The 26369-nt window shown below is 45.9% G+C and overlaps 3 protein-coding genes across 3 annotated transcripts in view; all 3 read left to right on the top strand.

Moving 5' to 3' along the window:
- The first annotated feature begins 646 nt into the window (after positions 1–646).
- Positions 647–11442, top strand: CHRNA1 (cholinergic receptor nicotinic alpha 1 subunit). The gene is made up of 10 exons (XM_027786378.2): positions 647–848; positions 1122–1297; positions 3865–4010; positions 4156–4200; positions 4635–4744; positions 4922–5117; positions 5764–6001; positions 7128–7351; positions 8641–8880; positions 10834–11442. The coding sequence occupies exons 2-10, from the start codon at positions 1258–1260 to the stop codon at positions 10963–10965; spliced, it is 1371 nt and encodes a 456-aa protein (XP_027642179.1). The 5' UTR covers positions 647–848; positions 1122–1257; the 3' UTR covers positions 10966–11442.
- A 5729-nt stretch (positions 11443–17171) lies between these two features.
- LOC129784991 (skin secretory protein xP2-like) lies at positions 17172–19717 on the top strand. Its single transcript, XM_055811815.1, has 2 exons — positions 17172–17692; positions 17950–19717. Exons 1-2 carry the CDS (start codon positions 17527–17529, stop codon positions 18360–18362), a joined length of 579 nt encoding a protein of 192 aa, XP_055667790.1. The 5' UTR covers positions 17172–17526; the 3' UTR covers positions 18363–19717.
- Positions 19718–19904: 187 nt separating this feature from the next.
- Positions 19905–26369, top strand: part of WIPF1 (WAS/WASL interacting protein family member 1) — a 54698-nt gene continuing 48233 nt past the window's right edge. Inside the window, 1 exon segment of the mRNA XM_055811814.1 lies at positions 19905–20065. Coding sequence (XP_055667789.1) covers positions 20056–20065 — 10 coding nt within the window. The 5' untranslated portion in view covers positions 19905–20055.

Genomic DNA, 26369 nt, shown 5'->3' on the forward strand with positions numbered 1-26369 from the left:
GTGAATCCAAATCTACCTTCTGCAGACCATTTGGATTTTACAGACCCTACCAAAGCTCTTTCTCTCTCTGGCTTCTCTTCTAGACTGAGGGTTCGTACTATCTATCTGTTCCAGGTATGGAAGCCAGTTTGTACCGTGGATGTCATTGTTCTCTTTCTCCTGGGCCTTTTCCAAGTCTCCTTATGAAACCAGAGTACCAGAACTGCAAAGAGCACTCAGGGCACCGTGGGTTTATAGTGGCATCTTTCCTGTTTACTTCATCTCCTTCCCTAGGAACTGATGGACTTGCTTTTCTTATGCTGTGGAGCACTTCATGGAACTATCTCAAGATTTTGTTCCTGAGTGATACTGGTAAGCTCAGAGGAGGTCATCATACATATATTATATATATATATAATTCTTCTAGCCTGAAGAGCTGACCTATTACCAGATACCTCACTTCTTACCCCTCTTCCAGGTGATTTCTGACAATAATGAGCAAGCACTAGCATGCTCTGAAGGAATCCACTGGATCTGCCCTACTATAGAAACCAGTCATATTTGCCTTTCACAGTTCAATAAGTCTATAGGTATCCATGGGAGGGTTTGCCCTCTTACTTCAGGTTACTTAGGTTAGTTAACAGCTTTCAAGAGGGGGACTCTACAGAGTACCTTCTGAAAATCCCAGTAGATTCAAGGAGATGGATGTCTCTTGAATGTATTTGTTCAATTCTTCAAAGATTTGTCATCTCTCTGTGGAGCAGAGGAACTGGTCTCATCCCAGCACACAGCCTGTACGCTGATGAGGGTGCATCAGAAATAAATGACTGCAATCTGTTTTCCCTTGGAGAAACCAAATCCCAGATCTGGTAAGTTACTGTGATCGCAAAAGGTGATGTGCAGCTTTGGGTCTCCAGCTCGGGAATTTTCTAAGACATCACCAAGATATTCTGTTACTCTACAGATAATTCTTTCTTATCTTTATTTATATATTCATTTGTTTATTAAGTCACAGATCACATTGCCACTTAGAAAAAATGACGTTCTGTAAACTGCAGAAGATACTTGACTGGTGAAACACATTGTGCTCCTCTTTCCGAGCGGGTGGTGCGGCGGCCCTCAGCTGTCCTTCCCAAAAACAGGTGCTGTAAGCCAATACCTCGGAGGTTATATTGCGCCAGCACCCTGGCAGGAGGCAGGACAGCCCTCCTCTGAAGAGACCTTAAAGGCGCTTTGCGTGTGCCTCTGTCTGTATGACTGCAGCAAGAGGGAGCCGGGATGGCGAAGGTCCATTGCGTACTCCTCCTCGTCTCCACAGGTAAAGGTGTTCCAGCTGTTGCCTTGAACGGGGTTCGGCTCCTTCCTGAGTGTGCAGGACCAGGGCTTTGCGTGTACATTGGTATGTGCGAATGTGTGTTCTGGGAGAAGCCTGTCCTACTGGTAAGGTTTTACGAACACATCATTTCAATGAGAGCTTTGGAGTGTGTTGGTAACAGCTCAGATGTTTGTATTTTCAGACACCAGATACTCTGAAGTGAGAAGGTTTTGTGTTTAAATGTTTTTTCTTTGTGTCATTGTTTTGCTATGGTCCCATTTACTCTAGTGCTACATGTATTTCAGAATGTGCGGAAGAATCTAGTGAAGATGACTTGAAATGTCAAAATTCATTACCAGAAATGTCATTAGGTTGTAGTACTACTGACAGGGAAGCAGAATTGATTTGCAACTGTATGTGTTGTACCAGGATAATTTTTTTTTAAAGTGTCTCTTAAAAGAATAAGTATTCTGTGATCCTAAAAACTTTCCACAAAATTCAAGCAGCATACTAAATTCCTACCAAGCCACTCCAGAAGGCAGCAATGTGAAAGATTTTAATTGCATTAATAAAGCATGGCAAAGAGCTTGACTTAGACATGATGCTGTGATCATAACCTAAAAATTGAAAGACAACTCCTGCCCACCACAGCCCAGCCTCCTGGCAGGGGCAGTAAGTAGTGCTTGCCTGTGGCAGCTTTCCTCAATGGCAACCCAGTCTTTCAGTGTCATCTCATGGCAGGAGAAGGCCAAGACAGAACCCTTGGCAACTCGAGAAGCTTAACTATATAAAAGGAGCTGATGAAAAGTCAATTAGGAAACAAGGGGAAATGCTGGCTTAGGTTGGAGTCGGCAGCAAAACTCTTGTTGACTTCAATGGCCCAGGGTCCAAATTGAGAGAGGGGAAGGCAAGGATGGGATCTGCCAAAAATGCTTGCAGCGAGGCTCAGCTGTTCTGTTCCCTTTCGCTACCTTTAAGGGGGGGTATGTACAAAAACATCCGCAAGTCCCCCTTCCATTTGCTTTACTCCCCTGTAACAGTGAAGCGGCTACAGTCTGAGCACACATGTGCCTGCTTATTCTGCAACAGGCTATCTGGAAACGTGTTTTTTCTGTGAGATGGGAATCTGAGCCCTCGCCCCTTGGGAGCACAATGCCACACATACATGCTGCTAAAGCTGCACCGAAACAAAGCTGCCACCTGCCATTTTCACTCGTGATGTTCTTACAGGGGCTCTTCTGCAGACCACTGGTGTGTCACCCTGAGCAGCCTGTGGGCAGAGCTCTCCAGGGACAGGTTAAGACCTTCCCTGAGGAGAGGGAAATAGGAGACCTGTCCTGGTTTCAGCTGGGATAGAGTTAATTTTCTTCCTAGTAGCAAGTGCAGTGCTGTGGTTTGGATTTAGTATGGAAATAATGTTGATAACACGCTGATGTTTTAGTTGTTGCTAAGTGATGTTCATACCAAGTCAAAGCACTTTTCAGTTTCTCAGGGCCTGCCAGCGAGAGGGCTGGAGGGGCACAAGAAATTGGGGGGGGGGCGGGATGGGGGGACGGACGACGACAACGACACACACAACCAGGACAGCTGACCTGAACCGGCCAAAGGGATATTCCATACCATGGGACGTCATGCTGAGTATATAAATGGGGGGTGGGGGAGCAGTTGGCCAGGGTGGGGTAGATCACTGCTCGGGTACTGGCTGGGCATCAGTCAGCAGGTGGTGAGCAACAGTGTGGTACACCACTTCTTTTAGGTTTTTTTCCTTGAGTTTTATTTCTCTTTCTCTTTTTGCTGTCTCACTTTTCATTACATTTATTATCAGTAGTAATAGTAGTAGGACTATATTTTACTTCAATTATTAAACTGTTCTTGTCTCAACCCATGGGTTTTACCTTTTTCGATTCTCCTCCCCATCCCACTGGCAGGGTGAGCGAGCAAGCGGCTGTGTTGCTGGCTGGGGTTACGCCCCGACAGACCACATTGTGAATGGTTTCTTTCTCTCTCATCACAAGCACAACCTGAGCAACTCTCGTTGTGGAGAGGAGCTCTTGCTCTGCTTAGACTTGAGATGCAAGGAGTCTGGACAGTGCCTTCACCTGAGCGACGGTTGTGCCTCGCCCTGTCCTTTAATGTTGCTGTTACAGGCAAGTCCATGGAACTGAAGGTGGAGAAGACATTTGAAATCCCTGATTATGGGTATTCTCTGCGCTTAACTGTCCACAAGTATTGCATGTAAGCACAGTCGCGGGTCAGGAAAGCCTGGAGGAGATTCTTAATGCTCAGACTGATGTCCACAATCATGGTGATTTTTTTTCATTCATCTCCTGGTTGGAGGCTGTTTTGCCTTACTCCTAAGCTGACCTCCAGATCAGATAGGTAGTTATCCCTGCTGACGGTGTTTGCAATGCACAGGGTGCACGCCTGAAATGAGGAGTCACAGAGGACTCTGCGTCAGCCCACCACCAGCAGCTGCTGTTGACAGTATCTCCCTCAGGCCCACCGCGGGCTGAGGGTGCTGTAGCCTGTTCCCTGTCCCGTCTCACTGATCCCACCCTGCTGTTCTACAGCTGGGCTGGCCCTGTGCTATGAACACGAGACTCGCCTCGTCGAGGACTTGTTCAGGGACTACAACAAGGTGGTGCGCCCAGTGGAGGACCATCGTGACGCTGTCGTCGTCACTGTCGGGCTGCAGCTCATTCAGCTTATTAGTGTGGTACGGTATGAACATGCGGTACATGTTGAACCTCTGACTCACGTGATAATGTCAAATGGTGTTACTTTTCTAAGGAAAGGATTTTTTTTTCCTTTAATCCTGATTTTTACTGCTACTGCCTTTTCTTTTTTCTTTTTTTTTAAAGGATGAAGTAAATCAGATTGTGACAACCAACGTACGCCTCAAACAGGTAATTCTAAATATTGCCAACCGTTTCATCCAAGTCAAATAAATGCATTGGACACAGGAATTAATTACTCTGTCATACTTTCAGGGGCAGCTTGGACAGGCAGATCAGCTAGCAGAGCCTTTCTTCTTTCTGGAGTCTCAAGAACAAAATGCGCTAAACTCTAAGAGTCTTAGAAAAAGCATTATGCATTGTATTTCAGATAGTAGACTTCTGGTATACTTATTTTCTATATATATTTCTTTTTTTTTTAAAACAATCTTCTTAAACCAAAGTTTAGGTCAATGTAAAAAAAATTGGCTGGGGGTCCCACTAGTGTATGTTTATGCTTACCTGTATGTCCCAAAGCAAGGGAGGTGCATGTTTCTAGGAAGTACCAAAACTACCCCCAGAAACACGGGAAGAGGCTCTCAGTGGCTGAAATCCTCCCTCTTTAGCAATGGACAGACGTCAACCTCAAGTGGAATCCAGATGACTATGGTGGCGTGAAAAAAATCCGCATTCCCTCAGATGATATCTGGCGGCCAGACCTTGTTCTTTACAACAAGTAAGGGGTGCCGGTTGCCTGGGGAGGGGGGGATGGCTCTGCCCTGGGCACCATGCTGGTGGGTAGCGTGCCTCAGAGCAAGCTTCTCCAGGAGCAGGTATGATGGCACTGGGGGGACCAGCTGATCCGCAGCCAGAGAAATCCATATTGCTGTTAATGTCCTCATTCCTTCTGCAGCGCAGATGGTGATTTTGCCATTGTTAAATACACCAAAGTCCTTCTGGAGCACACGGGCCTGATCACCTGGACACCACCAGCTATTTTTAAAAGTTACTGTGAAATTATAGTCACGCACTTCCCCTTTGACCAGCAGAACTGCAGTATGAAGTTGGGAACTTGGACGTATGACGGTACAATGGTTGTTATTAACCCGGTAAGCAAAGAGTTTGTAATTGAGAAAAGCAGTAAAGACCTGGATATGTTTTCAGGGAAATCTCGGATTTAGAGTGGAATATAACCTTGTTGTGACTGAAAATCAAGCAGGCCCTACCTGTGAAGTATAAAAGCCTTATTGGTAGATCTAGCACAAAATTTCCTGGTTTGGCTTCTAAAATTCTACATACATGTAATTGCTGTGCCCTAGCAGCCTCCTACCTGCCTATCCCCTGACAGCTTCACATCACTCCTTATGGTGCTGCCTGTTCTGCTTTCGGCTGGGGTTTTTTTGTTTGCTTTTTTTTTTTTTTTTTCGTATGTGTGTGTGTACTTTTTCTCTGCTCATGACTTTCTGTTTCCAAGGACTCTTTCCCTGTCCCCTCAGGTATGTCTTTTGTCTGTAAATATTTAGTCAGTCTTCCTCTTTATTTGACTATCCCTGACTGATAGTATAAAAAAAATGTTTAGTTGAATGCCATGTAGAGGATGAGATTCTAAGGCAAAATAACATAAACAAGAGTGGTTTGCTCACAAAAATACATGAAGTGCCTAAGTTATTTTGAATCCTGTTCCCGAGCGACTGCCAAGTTTTGAAGTTGTTCAGAACATCTCAAATTAAGAAGTCGCATTTTTTTTGCTGTCAGGAGAGTGATCGGCCAGATCTGAGTAACTTCATGGAGAGTGGGGAGTGGGTGATGAAGGACTACCGCGGCTGGAAGCACTGGGTCTACTACGCCTGCTGCCCTGACACCCCATACCTGGATATCACTTACCACTTCCTCATGCAGCGCCTGCCTCTCTACTTCATCGTGAATGTCATCATTCCCTGCCTGCTCTTCTCCTTTTTAACTGGGTTAGTTTTTTACCTACCCACAGATTCAGGTATGTAAATTTATTCATTCTACTGCCATAGAAATTGCTTCTTAACAAGTTTCTGAGAAATTCTCAGTATTTGAAACCACCAGCCAACCTGAAGGGCAGCGCTTACTAAAACTGGACATTTCAGCTCAAAATAATGGCTCAAAAAATTCCACAAATAAAGGGAAAGCGCTGAAAGCTGGAACTATTGATATAAATAAATTGGGCTGATTTGCCACAGAAATCACTGATCAACTATCCAGTTAACTTCTTCAAAACAAAGATTTAGCTGGCTGATTTTTAAGTTTTGCCATAGGTAGTTAGTGTGTTAGTACAACATGTAGTAAGTGAGCACACAGGGGTGACTGAGGCCCTTCTGCCCTGTGTTCGAGCAGAGAGCTTTTTATCTGTTAATGCACATTAATTACATTGTGTGACACGAAGAGTAATCCTGGCCTACTCTGGCCTCCTTTGTCCCTGCTGAGCAGCTCTTGCTCCTTGCAACCATTTCTCCTGCTTCATTCATTTCACCCTGTGTCAGCTTCTTTTACTGCTTCATTTCATGAAGTCCCTTCTATGTTGTATTTGTTTTTTTCAATGGAAAACTTTCTATAAATTTGAACTGGGTAAAAAAAAGATGTGTGAATCATGGTTTATCATTCATTTTTGACATCCTACATACAGAAAATCTCAAATAGCGGCTGACCTCTGGTGTCAGATGTGATTTCTGTCTGCCCACTCAGCCCAGCATGAGCCGGCCAGAAAGTAAGGCGAGCAAACCCTCAGGAGCCTGTGGAGCAATCATTAATCAGGTGCCTGTACTTCATCATTCAAAATGCACAGCCGATACAGTGCTCCTGGCAAGGGAGCTTTCCGTATCCATCACCAGCCCAGTCACATCTGGTGATTCCCACCTTAATGCTGGAGCTGATGCTATGTTAGGTGCTCAGGTTTGGCCAGCCTAGTTACTGCTATGAATGCAGGGAGAGATGACAGCACTCCAGATGCACACACACATGTTTATGTGTATAGTCATTGTCCACATCCTATCTTCTCAAATAAATATGCTCTGTACTGAATGATAAGAGCAACGATGATTTTTTTGTTCAGTTTTAGTTTGGTTTGGTGGTTGGTTTTTTTTGCATGACAGGTGAGAAAATGACACTCAGCATCTCTGTCCTGCTGTCTTTGACTGTGTTCCTTCTGGTCATTGTGGAGCTGATTCCCTCCACCTCCAGTGCAGTGCCTCTGATAGGCAAATACATGTTGTTTACAATGGTGTTTGTCATTGCTTCAATCATCATCACGGTCATCGTCATCAACACCCACCACCGCTCCCCAAGCACTCACACCATGCCGCCCTGGGTCAGGAAGGTAAGCTCTATGGCTTTGCATGTTTCCTGGTTTTCACTGAGCACTCCATATTTTATTGACAGGTTTTCTAATAAAAGTCAACAGGAATAGAGGAAGTAAATGCATCATGTTAAATCTCTCTAGCCGCAAGAGCCAGTGTTTACTACTTAGCTGCGCATAAAGTCAGCAAGACTGCTAAAGCACTCCTTTAAGTCAAAAAATTGACCGCTGGGGTAGAGTCTTGCAGGGGACAGATGAGGCAAAACACGGGCAGCTCAAGGTACAGGGAGAAGAAAATGTCCAGCTCAGCTCAGATCGTATTTCCTGGTCTAATTCTCCACCCGACTGCAGAGCACTGCTGCCTGCCAGTGGCCGAGTTCACCAGCCTGCCTGAGTGCAGAGCACCGAGGCCGTTGGGGGTACCCGTGTTCAGCGTCCCATTTTGCAAAACGCAGATTAGCAAAAGATACAAACTCTCTACTTTTCCAGGAAATATAGTTGTTCTGCAGACATTCAGAAGCAGGGAGATCCTTGCTAGATCCTGGTCTAAACCGTAACCGCAAAATGTACAAAAAATAGGATGCCTGTCATCAAAGTTCCTTGCTAGGGAGACAGTACCAAAGAGGATCCATTCAGTTATTCTTCCTTTTTTAAGCCTGCCTGGGTTCATATTAAACCATGGCATGAACAGGAGATTGTTCTGTGTATTTCTAATTATACTTTTAAGGCTACAGCTTACATCAGATTCGCTCAGCAGCACAAACAATCCCTGCAGAAAGGAGATTTCAACAGGCAAACAGTGTCTAAAATTGCTCTGGCAGCAAACCTCTGTTATTCCAAAGGAAAATACTGTAAACCTTATACACATGTATAACAAACATTTGTAATAGTAAAGTCAAATGTAAGTAGGCAAAAGAGATCCTTTGTAGTCCATTCCCCAAGCCAGATTCATAAGCAATATGTTCCAAATTACACTGATAGAGCTCCATCAGCTCACGCTAGCTGGGGTATGCTCTGGGACGTCGCGCCCCCCTTCAAGTGTAGATGTTGGCTATATGGCAGGGGGAAATGGGTTGCAGAAAACATGTGACAGGCCTGTGGGTGACTCCATCTGCCCCAGGACACGAGGCTCACAAAAGCCCCAGTGTGCCTGAGGCATGGACTGTGACATACTCTGAGAGGGAATCTGTAGCTGATCCAGCAGGAAGCAGCCTGGGACGGGAGAGGCTTGCCTTTGTTCCGTACACAGCTGCATCTGTAGCACAGCCCTGCAGACCAGCAACTGTTGTCTTCTCCCTCTTTGTTTTCAGATCTTTATTGACACAATCCCAAACATCATGTTTTTCTCTACAATGAAACGACCATCCAGGGATAAACAAGACAAAAATATTTTTGCAGAAGATATTGATATTTCTGAAATTTCTGGGAAGCCAGGTTCTGTACCTGTCAACTTCTACTCCCCACTTACCAAAAATCCAGATGTGAGAAATGCTATAGAGGGAATCAAATACATTGCAGAAACGATGAAATCGGACCAAGAAGCCAGTAATGTAAGGCATTTTTTGTGCATGATTTGCTGCTTGCTTTCAAATTGCTACATCTTTTTTTTTTTTTTTTTGCAAAATACCCCTGCCTCACTAAACCACTCCAAGCCCTCGTTTAGCTTGCTTAGCAGGGAGCAGTCTTCTCCCCTTGATGCAGTCAACAAGGAGCAACAGATAATTGTCATAGGTGGCAACTGGATCTTGGCCCCCCAAAAAGCGGGGGGGGGGGGAAGTGTCAGTGCTATGGTTTTCTAAATGTAGTATGCAAAGCTATAGAGATGGAGTGTCTGGGAGTAGCAAACCAGTTTCAGGATCTGTAAGCAAGTTCCAAAACATTCCTCCAGCCTCCCACTTGGGCATCTCCCCCCTGCAAGCAAGCAAGTTCTCATCACTTTTGAAAAGCTGGGAAGCAAGCAGAATTCCAAAAGGCTAGTAGTTTTATTGGAGAAGTGTTAAATGTGACTTACAAACGATAATTCCAATTTTGATAAGGTTTTGGTTTATTCCTGAATGCTACAAGTAGTCCCTGCAAGTGAAACGCGTCATGCACGGCTCTGATTACTGACTTTTTCCACATTGCAAGCCAAAGGAAGGATAAATGCGTGTAGAGTCCCATATGGCAGTGTTCCCCGGGAAAACCTAGCTCTGCCTCCTTCTAGCACATTCAGTGCAATTAACCCCCTCTTTTATTTCAGTTATCACAGCTCACACAGCTTTTGCACTGGTGAATCAGTGTCGGTACTTCACCTTTAAATGATCAGAGACTTTTTCTGTTGAGCTGCAGGCTAGCCTGAAGACAGGGAGAGAGTTCTCTGGGACAATAATTTGGCCCATGCTCTTGAGAAGGAGGTGTCTCCTTCCCATGGGCAGGATTTACACCGCGGTGTTTGTTCCTGTGACCAAATTCCTGGAGCATGTGGAATGGCTCTGACTGTAGTGTCATGTTCCCCGTGACTCCTATGCCTCTCTGCAGATAAAGCGTTACCCTCAGCAGGACTGGCATGGCTTCAGCATCTCTGAGCTTCACTTCCTCCTAGACTTACAAGGAGTGTCTGGTTGCTGGCAAGTCCTCCCTTCGGAAGTGGAGCCCAGCCGCTTGTGTCATCTGGGCACTGTTGATATCACTTCCAGCGGGGTTCAAAATTCACGTTCCCCAAATAAACTGAAGGCTGTGGCTTCTGAAAGCTGCCGCTTCATTGTGTTCACTTATGAGCCACCTCAAAACAGTACAGATACTAGTGTCCTTTAGATAAATGACAACAGCCTTTGCTTGTGGGGCAACTAAGGCTAAAAGTAGAGGGTGCCTTGGGCCAGTACGTGTCACCCTGGACAGCAGAGTTACAGGGTGGAAATCCTGAGCCCTGCTGCACTTAGCACCTTGCATTCTGCTCACTTTTACAGTGCTGGGTTCCCACCGAAAGCATCCAGTGAAAAGACAGTTGCAGAGCAAGTGGTTCACGGTGTCCCACAACTGGAAAAAAGACTGAGGGAGCTACCAAGAAGGTTTTCCCAGACCTTAGAGTGTATACTAGGCATGGAAAGCGGGGACTAGAGCTAAATTAATGGAAATTGCCTAGATATCCCATAGGAATAAAAAAACAATGGAAAAACAAAAGCCAGTTGTGTCAAACTAAGTGTGCTACTTTCAGTGTTTTAAACTCTCTTTCAAAAGCAAGGATTTGCGTAAAAATTAAGCTTTTCAGCATTTCTTTTGGATGAAATTGTTCACCAAATTGCCAGGTTTCTAAGCAGTTTAGTCTTGAGACTTGCATTTTTAGGTTGCTCAGGCTCGCTGAACCACTCACTGACCTGCTTTTGAGAAGGAAATTCGTATTTTTTTGCATAATAATAGTGGAACTTGAGGAAGAGCCTTTCTATTGCTCCAGACAGTAAATTACAAGAATGCCCATAACAAACATGGATCTGAAGATTTTACCATCTCCTTTGTTTCTTTCCCAGGCTGCAGAAGAATGGAAGTTTGTTGCGATGGTGGTTGATCATCTTCTTCTTGGCATATTTATGCTAGTTTGTATTATAGGAACATTAGCTGTGTTTGCTGGTCGCCTTATTGAATTAAACCAGCAAGGATGAACATCAACTGGAAACTATTTGCTACCCTGGTCAGCATCTGAAAGCATCTTAACCATCAAAACCTGGCCAGCCTCCGAAAGTTTCACGGACAGGAATTGGTCCCTGCTGGGAAAGAATAGGGATAATAAAACGTAAGGCTTCATGCTTAGCACTTCTGAGCTGCTGCTCAGTGGCATTTCATTGCCAAAAAGAAATGCTTGCATTGCTGGTAGACTGAAAGTCTGTCAGCCAGGTTTTGATCCATTTCACCATTTATTAAAAATGTTAATGTATTAATAAGACTGTCTGACTTTGTAACCCACAGATACAATTCTAGTGAAATCAATAGCACTGTAATGAGCTTCAGCTGAGCTGTAAATCTGTATCCAACTCTAGCATTCAAGCTGGTTTCAATATCTGCTCTGTGGTTTTTGTGTTGGCAGAGTCACAAATGACTCCTCTTGTAACACTAGATGTAACCGACAGAAATATCTCAAACTCCATGCTTAAGCACTTGATTTTCGTGTATAAATCTGAAATGACTGACTGTCATATGCGACTCTACCTGTAGAAACTCTTGATGCAGCAAAGAGGAGGGACTGTTCCTTACTGTGGGAAGGATCCAGCCTCAGCCAGTGGGTAAAAAATACCCACGGGTATTTTCTGCTACCTAGTTCCATGGTAAAGGACTTGTAGAGAAGGATCTTTTTTCCCTGTTTTATCACTGAGCCTTGCTCTGTGACCATCAGGCATCCCAGTGACTGTTGCAGTCACTGCCCTCTTATTTTTGCCTGCATTAGCTTTACTTAGTACATTACTCATTATATGAAGCCCCACACTCATTATGTATTAATTCTCAGGATTTTCAGTTGTCAACAGAGATGTTCTGCAATTGCATCCTAAGGGAAAAGTTTAGGCCAGAGGGGAAAGGACGATACCCATAGGATAATCTCTGTACTTGTTCTGTTCTGCTTCGGGAAGGTTGGTTTCCACTCTCCGTTTTGAGTGATGACTAATCTGGGGGCAGCTTCAAATTTGGGGATGCTCAGTATGACATCTTAAATACAATTCTCTCTGTTCCCTGAAAACTGTTTCCTGCCCTGCTGAAATAGATCTTGAGCATTACAGTCGGAGACAGCATCACAAAGATCATTCCTAGGGAATGCGTGGATCTCCGTGCTACTTACGCACGACAAAACGCCAGGACACCTCCTCCGAGCGACACCCATGACCCAAACTTTATTCAAATGTTGAGCAGCAGCGCGCTCTAGTGGCTAAAACGAAGTAGTGCTGCTTTTGGCCAAAGACCTTTGGATTTTAGTCCGCTCAGCATAAGCAACAAGCCTATGTGTGTTTCAATAATACAGCAGTGCTGCCTATTTTTCTCAAAAATAAGGAGAGGTGGGGCAACTGATACAAGTTACTCACTCATCTCTCCCAGCTGGTTGTCCAAGCCAATACGACTACTTTGCTAACAGCTGTAAATAATTTGCTGTGAGTTTAATAGAATAAATTGTATTATGTTAATGCTCTGCAGGAATGTGTCATGCCTGCAGATGACTGGGATTTGAAGCGCTCTGCAGGGAAAATTAGGCACTTGTGCAATACTTCCACTATTGCTAGTGTTTGCTGGACAACGTTTTGGTGAGCTGCAGTCCTAAGCAGAGCAAACAGTTTGTCGGGGGCAATCGATCACTCCTAATGCTCTGCTCAGCTCTTAGGGTTTAGTTGATGGTAATCTTTGCCTCCCTAGATGATCATTAACCCTGTAAATGATTGCCAAGGATGTATGCTGGGTGAAACCTCTGCTGACACATGGAGTGCTTGCTCAGCTCTGTTGATCTCCAGTGTGACTTCTCAGCTCTCAGCCCCTGGAGGGAGTCACACAGCTCCCTGGCTCATGATGAACTAAGCTGCGATGTAACAGTGCCTGGGACTTAATTTGGGAGACTGCGACTGGCACTGAAATGGACAGAACAATCCTCTTAGAGCAGCGTGTGGTTGCATCTTAGCATTAAAAATAAACATCAAGTAACAAGATTCATGGTGAACATCCACACTATCTTTGTTCAGCTTCCTCAAGGCAGATCTGGATCTTGGCCTCCAAATTCCACCTATTTGTGTGCCAGGGTGCACGCATGCACACATGTGTGCCTGCCTGCTTGCTGCTCCAGCTCTCCTCATACACAGCTAACCACCACATCGCAGTGTTTTCCTTCCACTTCCTCAGAAAAAGTTTTGGAATTATTTATTTGAAAATTTTTATTTGTGGTAGTTTGATCTGTCTTATGGGCACAGCAAACCTTCTGCCTTCCTATTGCTCTGAGTCTTGATGAACTACTCGCATCTCTAAAGATGTGACACCAGGCAAAAATAAATGCTAACAACTTCCCTTCCCAGGCTGCAGAATCCGGGCACTGTACTCTGACCCTCCGAACAAGTGGTCCTCCAAACATCAATAAGCACACTTTAGAAGACAGCTCATCTGCATCTTTTTTTTTTGTTTGCTTTGAATACTCAGACTGTCGCAGTCTTCTTTATTATCTGTTCCCAGCTCACCTTTGTGATATTTTTCTTGCGTACCACTAACATCCTCTGTTACCAGTATCCATCTACTGAAAGAAAGTACCCTTACCTACATACAGACTACTTTTCTTATGTGTTACTGTCCTTTTAATATAGTACATCTGTACACCTGCTAAAATAGTAGCTTTGGAGGTTGTAAATGTGCTGTCACTGTCAAAGATAATTTGCTGTCAATGTATAAGGACATATTGTCTAATGATTTCTCATTTACAGCACTGTAGTCTCTCCCTGCGATCTTAACACTAAACTCTCCTCTTGTACAGGGGTAGTAGCGCCAGCGGCCCTAGGGAGATGGTCCTGGATGATACTTGTGCGACCCACAGTGTGTCTCTGCTGCCTCATCGCCTTCAACAGGCAAATTTGACTAACAATCATGAAATGAAAATGAGCTTTGACTAACAACTCTCATGATAAGCAAAACAAGAAACAGGCCTCACACGGTCGTTGTTAAACTTCTCAAATAAGTGTAAACACTAATGAAATGCAAATACTGTAGCGCTGAAGTAAGCAGCCCTCATTTAAATGAAGTTAGACCAGAGGCTTCTGGGTGAGGCAGCATTGCTTTTATAGTGATAGTACCCTGAGTAGTCACCTTGTCCCTCTTTTAACTGCCATCTTCTTGCTACTAAAGCTGCATTTGTTCACTTTGAGCTTGTTGATAACACTCTGTTTATGTCCTTAATAGAATAGCTCTCTGGAACTTCTCCATCTTTTTCAGTCTGATTCTTTTTCCAGTTTTCAAACAATTTGGCAATGAACTTTCCCTTTCCCCTCCCTTCAGCTGACCTTCAGCTACTTTCCACTGTGCCACGGATATTTTGCTCTCAGAGATGCAGTCACCCCCAAAATCTCTTTCCCCTTTGGCACTTGTGCTGTTCAGGAGACCTGACCCTTCTGAGGAGGTTATTTGAATTTTTAAAGTCCATTACCTTGTACCAGCTCCAAGGGAGCAATTTCACCTCTGCATGAGTCTGTAATCAGAACAGGCTGCTGCTCTCCGTCCTCACTAGGCAGATGAGCTAAACTTGATGGCCTTATTCTGTCTATTCAGACAGTTGGATCTCGGCTTCGTAAAACAGTTGAGCTGATGAACAGAGCACGCAGAAAAATGACGTTCCCTGAACTCTAAATGCTTGATCATGACATTGTGTATGCCAGGTGTGATCATTCACCTGCAACTCATGCTCAGGTCCTGGGAGCTCAGTTCTTCAGTCTGGGAGTTTTTAAGAAATCAGATTATTGCTTCAGGCAATTGTAAGACAATTTAAGTACTCATTTTTTCTCCAGGATAAAGTTGCTGCCAACCTCTTTGCTGTGGCCAACTCCCCAGAGATGTGTGAAAGCAGTGTGAGTTTCATCAGCATGCTGACTCAGCAGTTCCTGTTTCCACAGCTGAAGCAGACCACAGCGGGTAGGGACAGCGGGGCAAAAGAGTCTGTGTAACACAGGACCCGCAAAGTGCATAAACACTGTGCTGCTGTTGGAGAAAGGAAGCACATTACCTCCCTGAAAAGTTTGTTTTCTGGTATGGCAGCATGGAAGATGTTGCCTTTAAAGTCACCAATAGTTTAGCACATCAGAAATGCTTTTAACTTTGGATGCTTTTAGAAGGTTGCTGTGCTTGGATCCAGTTGCAAGGCGTCTCGTTTTCATATGTTTACTAGTGGTAGATGAAGTCTAGCACAGCCTCCAGGCATGATCCTGGGTGCAAATTCCCTCTCTCTCTCTTTCTTTTCCTGAAAAACTGAAATTAGTACAGTCTCCCAAGATTCTCTCAGATGAATGTTGCACAGATGCTGACTTCTAACAATGCTCTGGAATACCTTCTCCCTTTCTGGAAATCAGATCCAAACTGCAGAGGGTGTAACCACGCACTGCTTTGCAAAAGATTCTCTAAAGCAACCATACTTCAGCCCCTTGATAAAGTATCTAAGACTGGCAGAGCTATGGAAAACAGCCTACCTGCAAGCAAACTTTTCCACACGCATTGCAAGAGCCCTGCTGAGTTCTGTTGGCGATAGGTGGGTTATCTACAACAAGGGCAGGACAACTTCACTTGTTACCATGTGACAGCCCAGACTGACCAGCGGGCAACTCCAAAGGAGTTTGTAGGCTACCGCAGCACAGTGATCATGGGTCACTTGGTGGATTCCCCATAAAGGGAGAACTCTTTCCTAGCAAGGGCTGTCACCATTTCCCATCATCCCAGCACACATCTCCCATCACAGCATGTCTTCCCAACTTCTAACAGCCAAGCAGATCTGTATCAGTGTTTGCTATTTATTCCATATGGAGCCTGGAATAAATACATCACATGGTATTCCCCCAGTACGGAGGCAAGCGGAAGCTGTTTCCCTCTACGTGACTTTTCAGCTAACCGATGACCCAAATGCAGTATGCCGTGCTTAGGAACCTCATGTGGATTTGTGACCCTCTTTAGGGAGCTTTAAGTCTGTAAAGACAGTAAACACAGGGTACCTGCAGTTTTTCCATTTGTGAGCTCCATAATTTTTGCTTGCAAGCTAATCTATGTTGTGTGCATGGGTCAGAAGTGGGTAGAGAGAGAAAAAAAATTGTCCCTGTTTTTGTGTCCATCTTCTACTGCTCCAAGCATGCAATGACACAGAAACAGAGAAATGACCTACATAAAAGCCTGGCAAGGTTTGAAACCTCACACTGAAGGCAAATCGGCAATGCCATTGCTCTTAGGACAGCGTGTCTCACCATAATGCTGTGTCTTAACATGAAAGTTAAGTTGTAGCAGGTTAGCTCAAGACTGAGTAACCTTGCTGGGACATGTTGCTACAAGTGAATCAAGGATACATTTAAGTTCTTCAGGACACCTGTCCCTAACCTTCATATATTTTAAATGACAGTGTTATGTAGCTGCTGGGCTGGACTGTATTCATGCACCGAGTAAACAAAAAACATTCAAATACCTCCAGCTTGTGAAATTCTACAGAGACAAAAGCGTGTGGGATCCATGTGTTGGCTCAAACGGGCACTTGGGGCACGGCTCTCGCCCTCCACACTTTGCTCCTACCTGCCTAAGCTACTCTATTAGTGATGCTTTGGGCATTTTCTCATTCAAGACCTCAGTGCTGGACCCAAAAACATTAACATAAGTTTCTAGAAAACTTAGACAAGCTGAGAGGGAAAAGGAAGCAGAGTCTATTGCTTGTCTGGCAAGGCAATCTCTGCGTGAGCTAATTGAGGTAAGAAGCACAAATGCCTTTTGGGGCATCATGTGGAGAGGGGTAATTGACCTTCCCACACCTCGGCATACTGCAAACCTTAAAAGGGAAAAAGCAAGTACCTCTTTCCCACTGTTTAATTACGTTTGTACTCTACCGCGTGTGTCTGCCTGCTGCCTTGCCATTCCCCAAGCTCCACTACCCCTCCCCTGCCGGCTGCTATCGAGGCCATGGGAGGCAGGTAGGGAAAACGACGAGAGCTTTGCGGACAAGCAGGGCTCCGGGAGCTGGGGTGCGAGGGGACCCTGCTGCATGGCCTGTGGGGGCTGCGGCCGCCCCAGAAGGCCGAGGCAAGGGCCCAGCAGGCGCAGTGAGCACCCGGCACCTCCCTGCGGCCGAGAGGCTGCGGACAGCAGGGCTGGCTGCACGGGCAACGGGCACTGCCGGGCGACCCGTGGGGTTTCGGCGGGGTGAATCCCTGGAAGCGCTGCCAACATTGGCAGCTCAGGCGGTTCAGGTGGTAGCACTCGGGGACCTGAAGCCCCTTCCCTGTAACGCAGTTATCCCGCTAACTCCAACTGGGTTTAGCTGCCAGCGCACACCCGGGACAGAAGGGCCGCAGGTCGGGGCGGGGGGCACGGCCCTCACCCGCACCCCCCGGCCGCCTGGGAAGGATCACCCGGCGGAAAAGCCCCGCTCGGGCCGAGCCAAGCCTGCCAGCCGGGGGCAACGGCGGCGGGGCGGGCGAACGCCCACCGGGACCCCCCCGGGCCGCCCGCCCCCCGCGCTGCGGGCCCGGGGCATGTGCGGCGGCGCGGGCGGCGGGGGAGCGGCGCCCCAGAGCCGCGCCGCGCCGCTTCCTGCCGCTATAAATAGCCGCCCGGCCCAACATGTCCCGGCCGCCGCAGCGGCTGGAGCGCCGGGGGGAGCTGCCGTCCCCTCCCGCCGCGTAGCCCGCCCGGAGCGCGGTAAGGGGGCGCGGGGCTCCAGCGCCCGGGGGGGGGGGGATGGGGCGCGGACTGGGCTTCGCGGCCCGCTCAGGGCGGGGGGGGGGGGTGCGGGGCGGGCAGGGCCCCGGCGGCCGCGCTGGGGCGGCTCGGCACCCCCGGCCCCGCGGGCGAGCGCCCTGCCGGCACGGGTCGGGCGGGCGGCGGGGCGGCGGCAGCCCCCGCCCCGGGAGCCGTCTCGCTTCGCGCCTCTCTTCTCTTTCTGTCTTTTCTTCCAGACGCTCTGTCCCGGGCTGGGACGCGCTCCTCCTGCCTGCCGAAGCCGCGCTGGCGGGGCCGGGATCCCCCTCCCTGCTTCCCCCTCGCTTTCGCTGGGGCCGGGTGTGTGCCCGGGACGGAGGACGGCGCTGGCCTCCGGACGCCGCCGCCGGTCCCTCTTGGCAGCTCCGACCGTGCCTCTCCCGCGCCTCCGAGGAGGTGGCTGATGGCACCCGTGCCCGTCGCTGCTGCGGCTGTGACACCCCGGCCGGCGTGGCAGGGCGGGGAGGGCCGCGCTGGGGCCGTGGCACACGCCGCCGCCCACGCGTGTGGCACCCGGGAGGGGTGCCCTTGCGGCCACTTGCTCACGCAGGTGTCTGTGTCACACCCTTCCTCCCTCAGTTGCTTTTACCTGCAGCAAATGTTGAGGTGAACCTTGTAGTTAGGCTCTGTGGTGGGGGCAACCGAAGCAGGTCTGTCCCCTCAGAGCTGGCTCTTACAGGTTTTTTGCAGGAGTCGAGTTTGGTAACCTCGAGTAAACAGTCTTAAAGTTTTAGCTTACTTTCCCCCGTGTTTGCCTCTGCTACTCCAATGGCTGTGCTTTGTCTTTTAATAAACACTTTCTGCAGTGCAGGTCCACAACCCTTCTCTGAGAGTAGGTGTTCTTCGTCTGCTACCATGTGCCCTGCTCCAGCCTCGTATGCAAAACAAAAGTGATAACAGCACTTGTCTATGGCACTAGGGTGTGCTTGTTCCGGAACCCACCATGAGGAACTTTCAAGTTGCTGTTTTATTTTTTGAAATGCTTCCTCAAGGAGGGGGCTGTGACAAGCAGCTGTTCTTAGTTGTCTTGACCTCCAGAGGATGGGCAGCATGTCTTGCTCCCTCTGTTTCTGCTCTCTGTTAGTTCCTCCAGGCCCAACCTGGGAGCGCAGCGCAGAGGCCCGAGAGGCCACGTGAAAAAGAAGAGGTCCTCTCAGCCTGCCTGGCCTCCGCAGGGTACCTGTGGCGTGCCCCGCTCAGGAGCCCTCCTGCCCTCGGTGAAGGCAGGCGGGGTGGCAGTGCCGCTGCAGAGGGCCCCGCTCTGGCAGTGCACCTTTCAGGGTGCTGTGGGCACCAGGTGGGCTGAGCTGGCACGTACGTTCCCCCCTGCTGGAGTGGGTGAGGGGAAGGAGCGTGCCAGGAGGAAGCGCAGCTGTTTGAGAGCAGTTCTGCCCGCCGTGCAGCCGGAGCACGTGAGGGGAGGACAGGCGTGGAAAGGGAGATTTGGGAAGAGAGTATGAGAAAGAATCAAGGGGGACAGAGGAAGGCTACAAATGGAGAGGAAAACCATTTTGTATGTACACAGCAGTGTTGTTAAAGATCTGTTTAGCTAGGACAAGGGCAAAAATCTAAAAAATATGAAATTGTATCTCTTGAGTCCCTGTTACTGTTCTTCCAGAAAGCATTGCTTTTCATTCATCCGCTATTATGTGTGTCTTTCTGCCTCACTCTTCTAGGCTTTTCAGCACCCTCTGACCTCAAGCTGAGCAGGACATTGTCCTTAGCATCTGCCTGTCAAATATGTAGTTCTCACTGTAGTATGTGAAATTATTATTGCCATAGTTGCCTAAATTTCAGAGGAATGTGAAAGGAGAGGCATGCCAGTTCCTGTGGTTGGCCTTGACTGGAGTGCGAGCTCTTTGGGGCAGGGGCTGTGCCGTGGGGGCTGCGGTTACTCTACACATTGCCCTTGGCAGCTTTTGGGGTTTCTGTTTCCAGCCCTCTCCCTCCCACCCCTCTTATGGCTGCTCACCTGTTCCTGCCCCTGTGCTGCAGCTCATTCAGCCTCTCCCAGGTATCCTTGGGATTGTGCTGTAAACTGAATCGCTGAAAGGTTCAGCAATCTGGGTTTAAAATCCCTGGAAAAGGAGAGTGAGGAGGAGGAGCAGCAGCTACTCCCTCTGTCTGTACAAAAGTCCTCTATAAGCCCTGTGCTGCCTCTCCCCTGCCTCATGCTTTGAGATCACACACCTCAGCAAATGGGAATTAAACAGTTGAAGCTCTAGCTGTGTCCCAACTTCTGCTGCTGCCTTAGTATTGAAACTACACTTTTAAACTTTGTACAGCATGACTTTACTCTCTGAATGGCATCAGGTAGGAAGGCTGTCTTTGGTGGCTGCACTGCTACAAGACTATTAGACCATTCTGAATTTGTTTTGTGGGGATTTGGAGGTGTTTTTTTGAGAAACCCAGAGTGAAGAGAACACACTGCAGTTTTGCAGTATAGATGTATTACCTACAGTGCACAAAGTTCTAATAGCTGTTAGTGTTCTGCCTTGCTTGTATAAACATGAAGCTTTTTTGGAGGGAGAAAAGAGTGTATGTTGGTGGTGTCTGGTAAGTGTGACAGGAGGGCAGGAATTCACAGGTTTCCTTTGGAGGCACATATATTATTCTTGGTGTATATATACAGTTTAGTAAAAAGTTGTTATGCAGCAGTCTTTAGAAATGTTCTGTACTTTTAACTGTACTGAATGTCCATCTGCATAATGGACTTACGTGTAGAAACCTTAAGATACAGTGATGCAATGGAGAGGGGAGGATTTCCTTAAAGTTTATGCTTTTGCCAAGGTGAACATGTCTTAATTGTGGCTTCTTCACAACAACGAAGTGTTATCAAAATGAAAATCTAATTAAATGCTTTTGTGTTTTCTACTGACTTCTCTTATTCTTGGCTCTAATGCGGACACTTTCTCCTTTTCATGTGGTGCACTCTAACACTTGGTCTGTTGGATCCGTTACAAAAAGGGGCTCCGAGTATCTCTATTCAAAATCCATGGTGCTAGCTGTGCTTGAGTAAGGGTGGTCAAAGCGTTCTTTATGTGGGGAGGTAGTTAAGTTTTGGGTTGGTAGAAGAGATCTTGGTAGTACCAAAGATGAGAATACTGGATGTGGCCACAAATCCTCCAGGCAGCTGTTTGTTCTGCGTGCTGTTGGGCGTGCAGTTGACACCTACTTGTTTAGCTCCTTAATTCAAAGATGTATGTGAAAAATCTGCCTGTTATTCAATAACAACTGTTGAACTGTTAGTTGGCAAATAGCCCAGAAAGGGATTACTAAAACCTAAATGTATTAAAGATGTCTAGAATCATGCTTTAATAGGTTTTGTTTAAAATATTTTGGATACTTGTGGTGACCAATGTGATGGCAGTGTAGTGCTCTCATGTAACGCCCCCTACATGTATGTGTATCTGAAGGGGAAGAAAATCTATGAACTGTTTACTACATTAGTGCTCTGTGGCGATTCGCTGCAGGCACTACGCCACCGCTGCAGAGTTGTGAAATCTGAATTGTGAAAAGATAATTTTTTTCAGTGGAAATAACCCTGAATACTAAGGCTCTGAAAGATACTGCCGCCACTCTTCAGCTTTGCAGGCACACAAGTCTGAAAGTGCAGCTGTCCTTGGGCCTCGTCCAACTCTGTTCACAAAGATCAGTGGTGAGTGTCTCTAAGGCTGGAGATGCAAGTGGCAAGGGAGCAGTTTCATCTAAATCTGAAAGATCAAAAGAGTTCAGAATAGAAAGTTTTTTCTTGTTCCTGGAAGGAGATAAACGGGAGGCGCAAGGAGTAGTTTGAGAGTCTGTTTTGTAACACTTAACTCTGCTGTAACCTCGGTGGTGGTGTTCTACATTTGGTTCCAATTACACGTAAGTACACTTTGAAGCTAAAACGTATAGTTCTGTAACTTTAACTACTAACGTTGCAGAAGCAAAAGTTCTTAAGATTTCAGCTGTTCATGTGGCACCCTTCGTCTTTATTTTCTTCAGTGTGTGTATGTGTGTAGCTCCTGCCATTTCCTAACTGGGACAAAGTCCACGTGAAGGGCCCTCCTATCATCCAGTGCATGTCTTCATGTGAGGGCTCTCCTTCTTGTCTGAGATAAACTTGAGTACATATCTCCTGCTGAAAAAAACTACAGCATATTCTTTAAAGGGAAGTAATACAGAGGTTAAAGTAAATGCTCTTAGCAGCTTCAATTCAGCGAGCCCAAAATAGCTTGTGCATGTTTCTCTTGTGATAACTTCAGGAAGTGGGGTGATTCCCTCTTCCTCCCTCTCCAATATTTTTGGTGAATGCTGTGCTTGAGTGCTGAAATCCTCAGGCCATGAAGACCAGGTGGCGTAGAGCAGGGTTTGTTCTGAATTTTCCTGGACCCTGACTTAACAGGAGGAGAAGTGAGCCCTAAGAAGAAATCTCATTCCTCAGCTCCTTGCACTGCTTCCTATGAAAATTGCCAGTAAGGCCCTTGGTGGTGAGGGTGCCTAACCACTGAAACTGGTTGTCCAGCGAGATTGTGGAGTCTCTGTCCTTGCAGATGGTCTAAAAACTGGACTGAATATGGCCCAAACAACCTGCCTTAAGTCAGATTAGCCCTGCTCTGAACTAGATGAGATCCAGCGGTTCCTTCCAGCTGGCTGTGTGCTGTGTTTTTGCATTACTAGATAAGCATGGTTGCTTTTGTCTGTCCCCGGAACATCTGGGAATAACAGTGGTCTCAAATCATCCAAAAATGGCCTTGAGAAGTCTGAATAAAGACTTCAAACATTGGAGCACAGAGAGGAGCATAGTGTAGGGAAGTGGCTTTGCCTTGAAGTTTCACAGCAGCAGGTCAGTAATAGTACTGCAGAGGATCATAAATCTCCTGACTGACAGACTAGTGCCTTAGTAGTTAAAAGATGTTGTCTTCAAATGTAAAATCATCCCCTCTTCCTACTTGAACTACTTTCAGATCACTCAGCAACAGAGACTGCTTTTACCTTCTGAAAGATAATTTTCATTTTTTTTTGCTTTATCTGTCATATTCATAGGTTTTTTAGTACTAAAGACCAGTTTATTACATTGACTTTTTCAGGAAGCACTGAGAACATCAGATCTGGAAAAGAATTTGGTGAAATAGACAAGAGCTGCAAAGGAAATTTTTAGAAAGTGATGTTATTCCCAGTTTGCTGCATAACAATTAATCGCTTATTTTTAAGCAAGGAAAAGAGCAGAGGAAGCTCTACACTGAATCCAAGTTTGAATCTCTCTTTGTTTAAAAAAGAAAAAAAAAATCACTTGAAGAAAACTTTTTAAAATCTGGAAGCTGAGAAGAACACAGATCAGCATTTTAAAAGAGTACCATGGAAGGAGTTAAGCTGTGAGTTAACTACATCTGTGTTTCAAATCCAAATGCTACGAACAAGGCACCATTCAGCTCTTCAGTTATAAGTTATGCTGAATTCATTATGCTGTGTTTGTTTGAATTCTGTTGAGAGGAGAAAAAATCATGGCAGATTAAAAAAAAAAATCATTACTCTTGTTTTGGTAGCTTGTTTTTGAAGTGATGAAGCAGGATTCTTCTTTCCCTTTTTTTTTTGTCTACCACTTATGCAGGTCATCTGCTAATTATTAGCAGCTGTGAAACTATGGAGTTACATAAGCATAACTAAAAGTCATTGGAGCCTTGCATCATTCAGCAGATCTGTCCATCACTTATTCACCACAATAACAGATCAGTTTTGTAACTCACTTGACATGGGTATCTAAATACTAAGAGGGCATCAGCAGGCATGGAAAGTTGGGAAATCCTTTAAGTCATAGAAATTGGATAGAATGATGTTATTTTATTGTCACCATGACCAGTTGTCCAATTGCACATGTGCATTGCAATAGAGCTCACGTTGGAGTAATGCCCTGTAACAGCTGAGCCTGCCAGCTACATAAAGCTGAATTGTCTGGGCAGCTTTGCCTGGAAGATAGGTATGGGTGCTATGCCTGGCTGCAGTGGAAGCAAGACAAGTGTGAGTACTTGTGAATGTGTCCCAGATCAGCCATGCTCCATGATCTGGCTGGCTGAAACAAACTGTCTTGAACATTAAAAAAGGCATCTTTACAATGGGGCACGTGTACAGCTGAGAGCTTGGGATTTCTTGGCAAGGGCAGTAGCCTGCAGCACACATGCGTGTGTTGGTGTGGGCAGCCCAAGGCTGGCAGGTCCAGACCCTGCCCCCAGGTTCATAACACTGGCTCAGCACACTGCTGGGTTTGGCTGGTGACATGAGTTTCTTCCCACTGAACCTTGAGGTTATATAAAACTTAAATCTCCTGTAGTTCTGAGTATTCAGTCATAATCTATGTAATGAATTTTCTGGTCCAGACTCTGCTTTTTCAAATATTTTTTTGGTCTTGTTTTTCTTCTGCTGGTTTAAAGATACCTATAGGCCAGAGAGACTGAAGGAGTAAATGCAGTGCTACCAAATCTGCAAAATACAATCCTTGAAATATGTGTTCTTGGGAATTAAGGTAAAATGAGTTCCAGCTGGTAACAGTGACCCTTCAGACCAGTCTGTGCACCCAGTGGCTTAGAGCTGTGCCATGGCCCCTTTTTCAAGAAGTGAAAGAGGAGTTTGCCTGAACTTCAATTCCCCACCCCACCCCAACTCTGTTTTCTTTCCTTTTTTCTTCCTTTTTATTTTTAAAAAGGAATTATGTGAACAGTTAAGTTTGAGAGCTGCTGCCCTAGATCAGTGGTGTCTCTGCTATTTCTGCTGGGAACAGCAGACTGTGCCTCATTAGCTCACCTCACCAGCAGGCTCTGAAAATGGTGGGACCTTATCACAGCCCTCAAATTACCCTGGTCCCTGAGGAAAGATGGAGATGCTTAGAGGCAGCTTGCAGGCTCCAGCCGCTGATGTAGCACTCCAGAGCTGTAAGAGAGGCATAATCAGGAACCTTCCTTTTCTGAGTAGCCTAAACAGGATGGTAACAGGTTTTGTAACTAGCATCAGCTAGGTAGCACTTTAATAGAAAGATGTGGGTGATGATGAATATCTGGGGGGAAGGCAGGGAAGGACTATTTATTCTTCCCCCCAACTCCTACCTGATGAAATGTCCCTTGGCTAGTAGTTCAGTGATACAATTTTGGCGCTCTTTTGGATCAGTTTGGATTTCTGTTTGGTAAACATGCATCAGCTATGCAGTACTAAGCTTGACAGTCCTCTCTTCAATGTACCCCAACTCATCCATTTTTCCATGGCCATCATGTTAGTTACTGTTCTCTTCATATCCTGATTTACCCAACATTGACTGACCCACGTTGCCTAATATATTTTCAAAAGGAGGGGAGCAGGGCAGGGCACGGTTCTGGCACAGAAATGCAAAACAGACAATTTTCCACTCTTACTTTCATGTTCAAAGCTACTGAAAAGAGTTTTTAAAGGAAGTATTAAATGTAAGCCATAAAGGGTGGTGTGTGTTGCATGTGTTGTAAGTAAACAAACTACATGTTCATGCGTATAACAAGTGAGTTTGCGTGACTCAATCTATCGATATCTGTCTGTGTATCTCTGTTTGGTCAGATGCTCCTTCATGAACCATTTGGTTCATGTGACCATTTTTCATATGGTCGTATATCTTGTCTTTCATTTTGAGACCTTTGAGATAGGGAATGCATTTTCTATTCCAGTGGGATGAAATGAAAAATGAAATGATAGCTGTGCAGTGGTAAGGGAGCATACACAAGTATGTCTCTTTCGGTTTTACAGAGAGTGCTGTGCTATTCATCTGAGGCCACAGAGGCAACACTTACCAGTATATAATTGTTCCTGTCTGCAGGTCGCATTTTCAAGCCATCCCAGACTAATACCACTCTGAAACTAAGAGAAAGATAATTACTTCAACAGACAAATTTTCCAGTCAGTAGTTCTGGTGATATCTTGAACCAAAAGTCTCAAATAGCAGCAGACGGCACTAAAACTTTGTTTTAATACTAGGCAGCAACAAACCACAAGGAAATAATTTTCCCTTGGACCTTCCTACTGTACTTTCAAATAGAAGTTCTGCATTTGATCTGAATAGGTGGCTTAGGGAGGGACATAAAACTTGCTTCATGGCACAGCTTTAAGTACATTATTCTTAATTGAATTGACTAGTGTCCCTTGGGTGCAAATGAACAACTCATGTTCTTGTCTTGTTCAGTTTCATTTTCAGATGAGATGATGTTTTTTGCATTGAAGCATCTTACTCTGAAGAGTTGCTGTGTACTTATACTTACTTGTCCCCATAAGTGGAACCACAGCAATATTTATTTCCTCATTTACTGGTTATCCTCTTCCTAGCAGCTCTCTGCAGGATGAGTGTCTCCAAGTTTTATTACAGCTTTTTCTTTTTTTCATTTGTGCGTCCTTAAAAGAAGTGTGCATGCTGACTGGAGTCAAGAGGAAGACAAATTAACTTGAGCTGCTATAGGGAACTAGAAAATTAAGTGTTCCATAACTGACAAACAGCTTGAGATGACTGGACAAGTTCCTTCTTTATTCATCTTAAAATGTGCCAGTTGTTTAGCAGAATGTCCCTGATAATGCGAGTGAATTGCAGGGTAAAACCCAGTTGGATGTCATCATGTGCAGTACTTAAATG

Source organism: Falco peregrinus, chromosome 8 (assembly GCF_023634155.1).
Source record: "Falco peregrinus isolate bFalPer1 chromosome 8, bFalPer1.pri, whole genome shotgun sequence".
Classification (NCBI taxonomy): domain Eukaryota; kingdom Metazoa; phylum Chordata; class Aves; order Falconiformes; family Falconidae; genus Falco; species Falco peregrinus.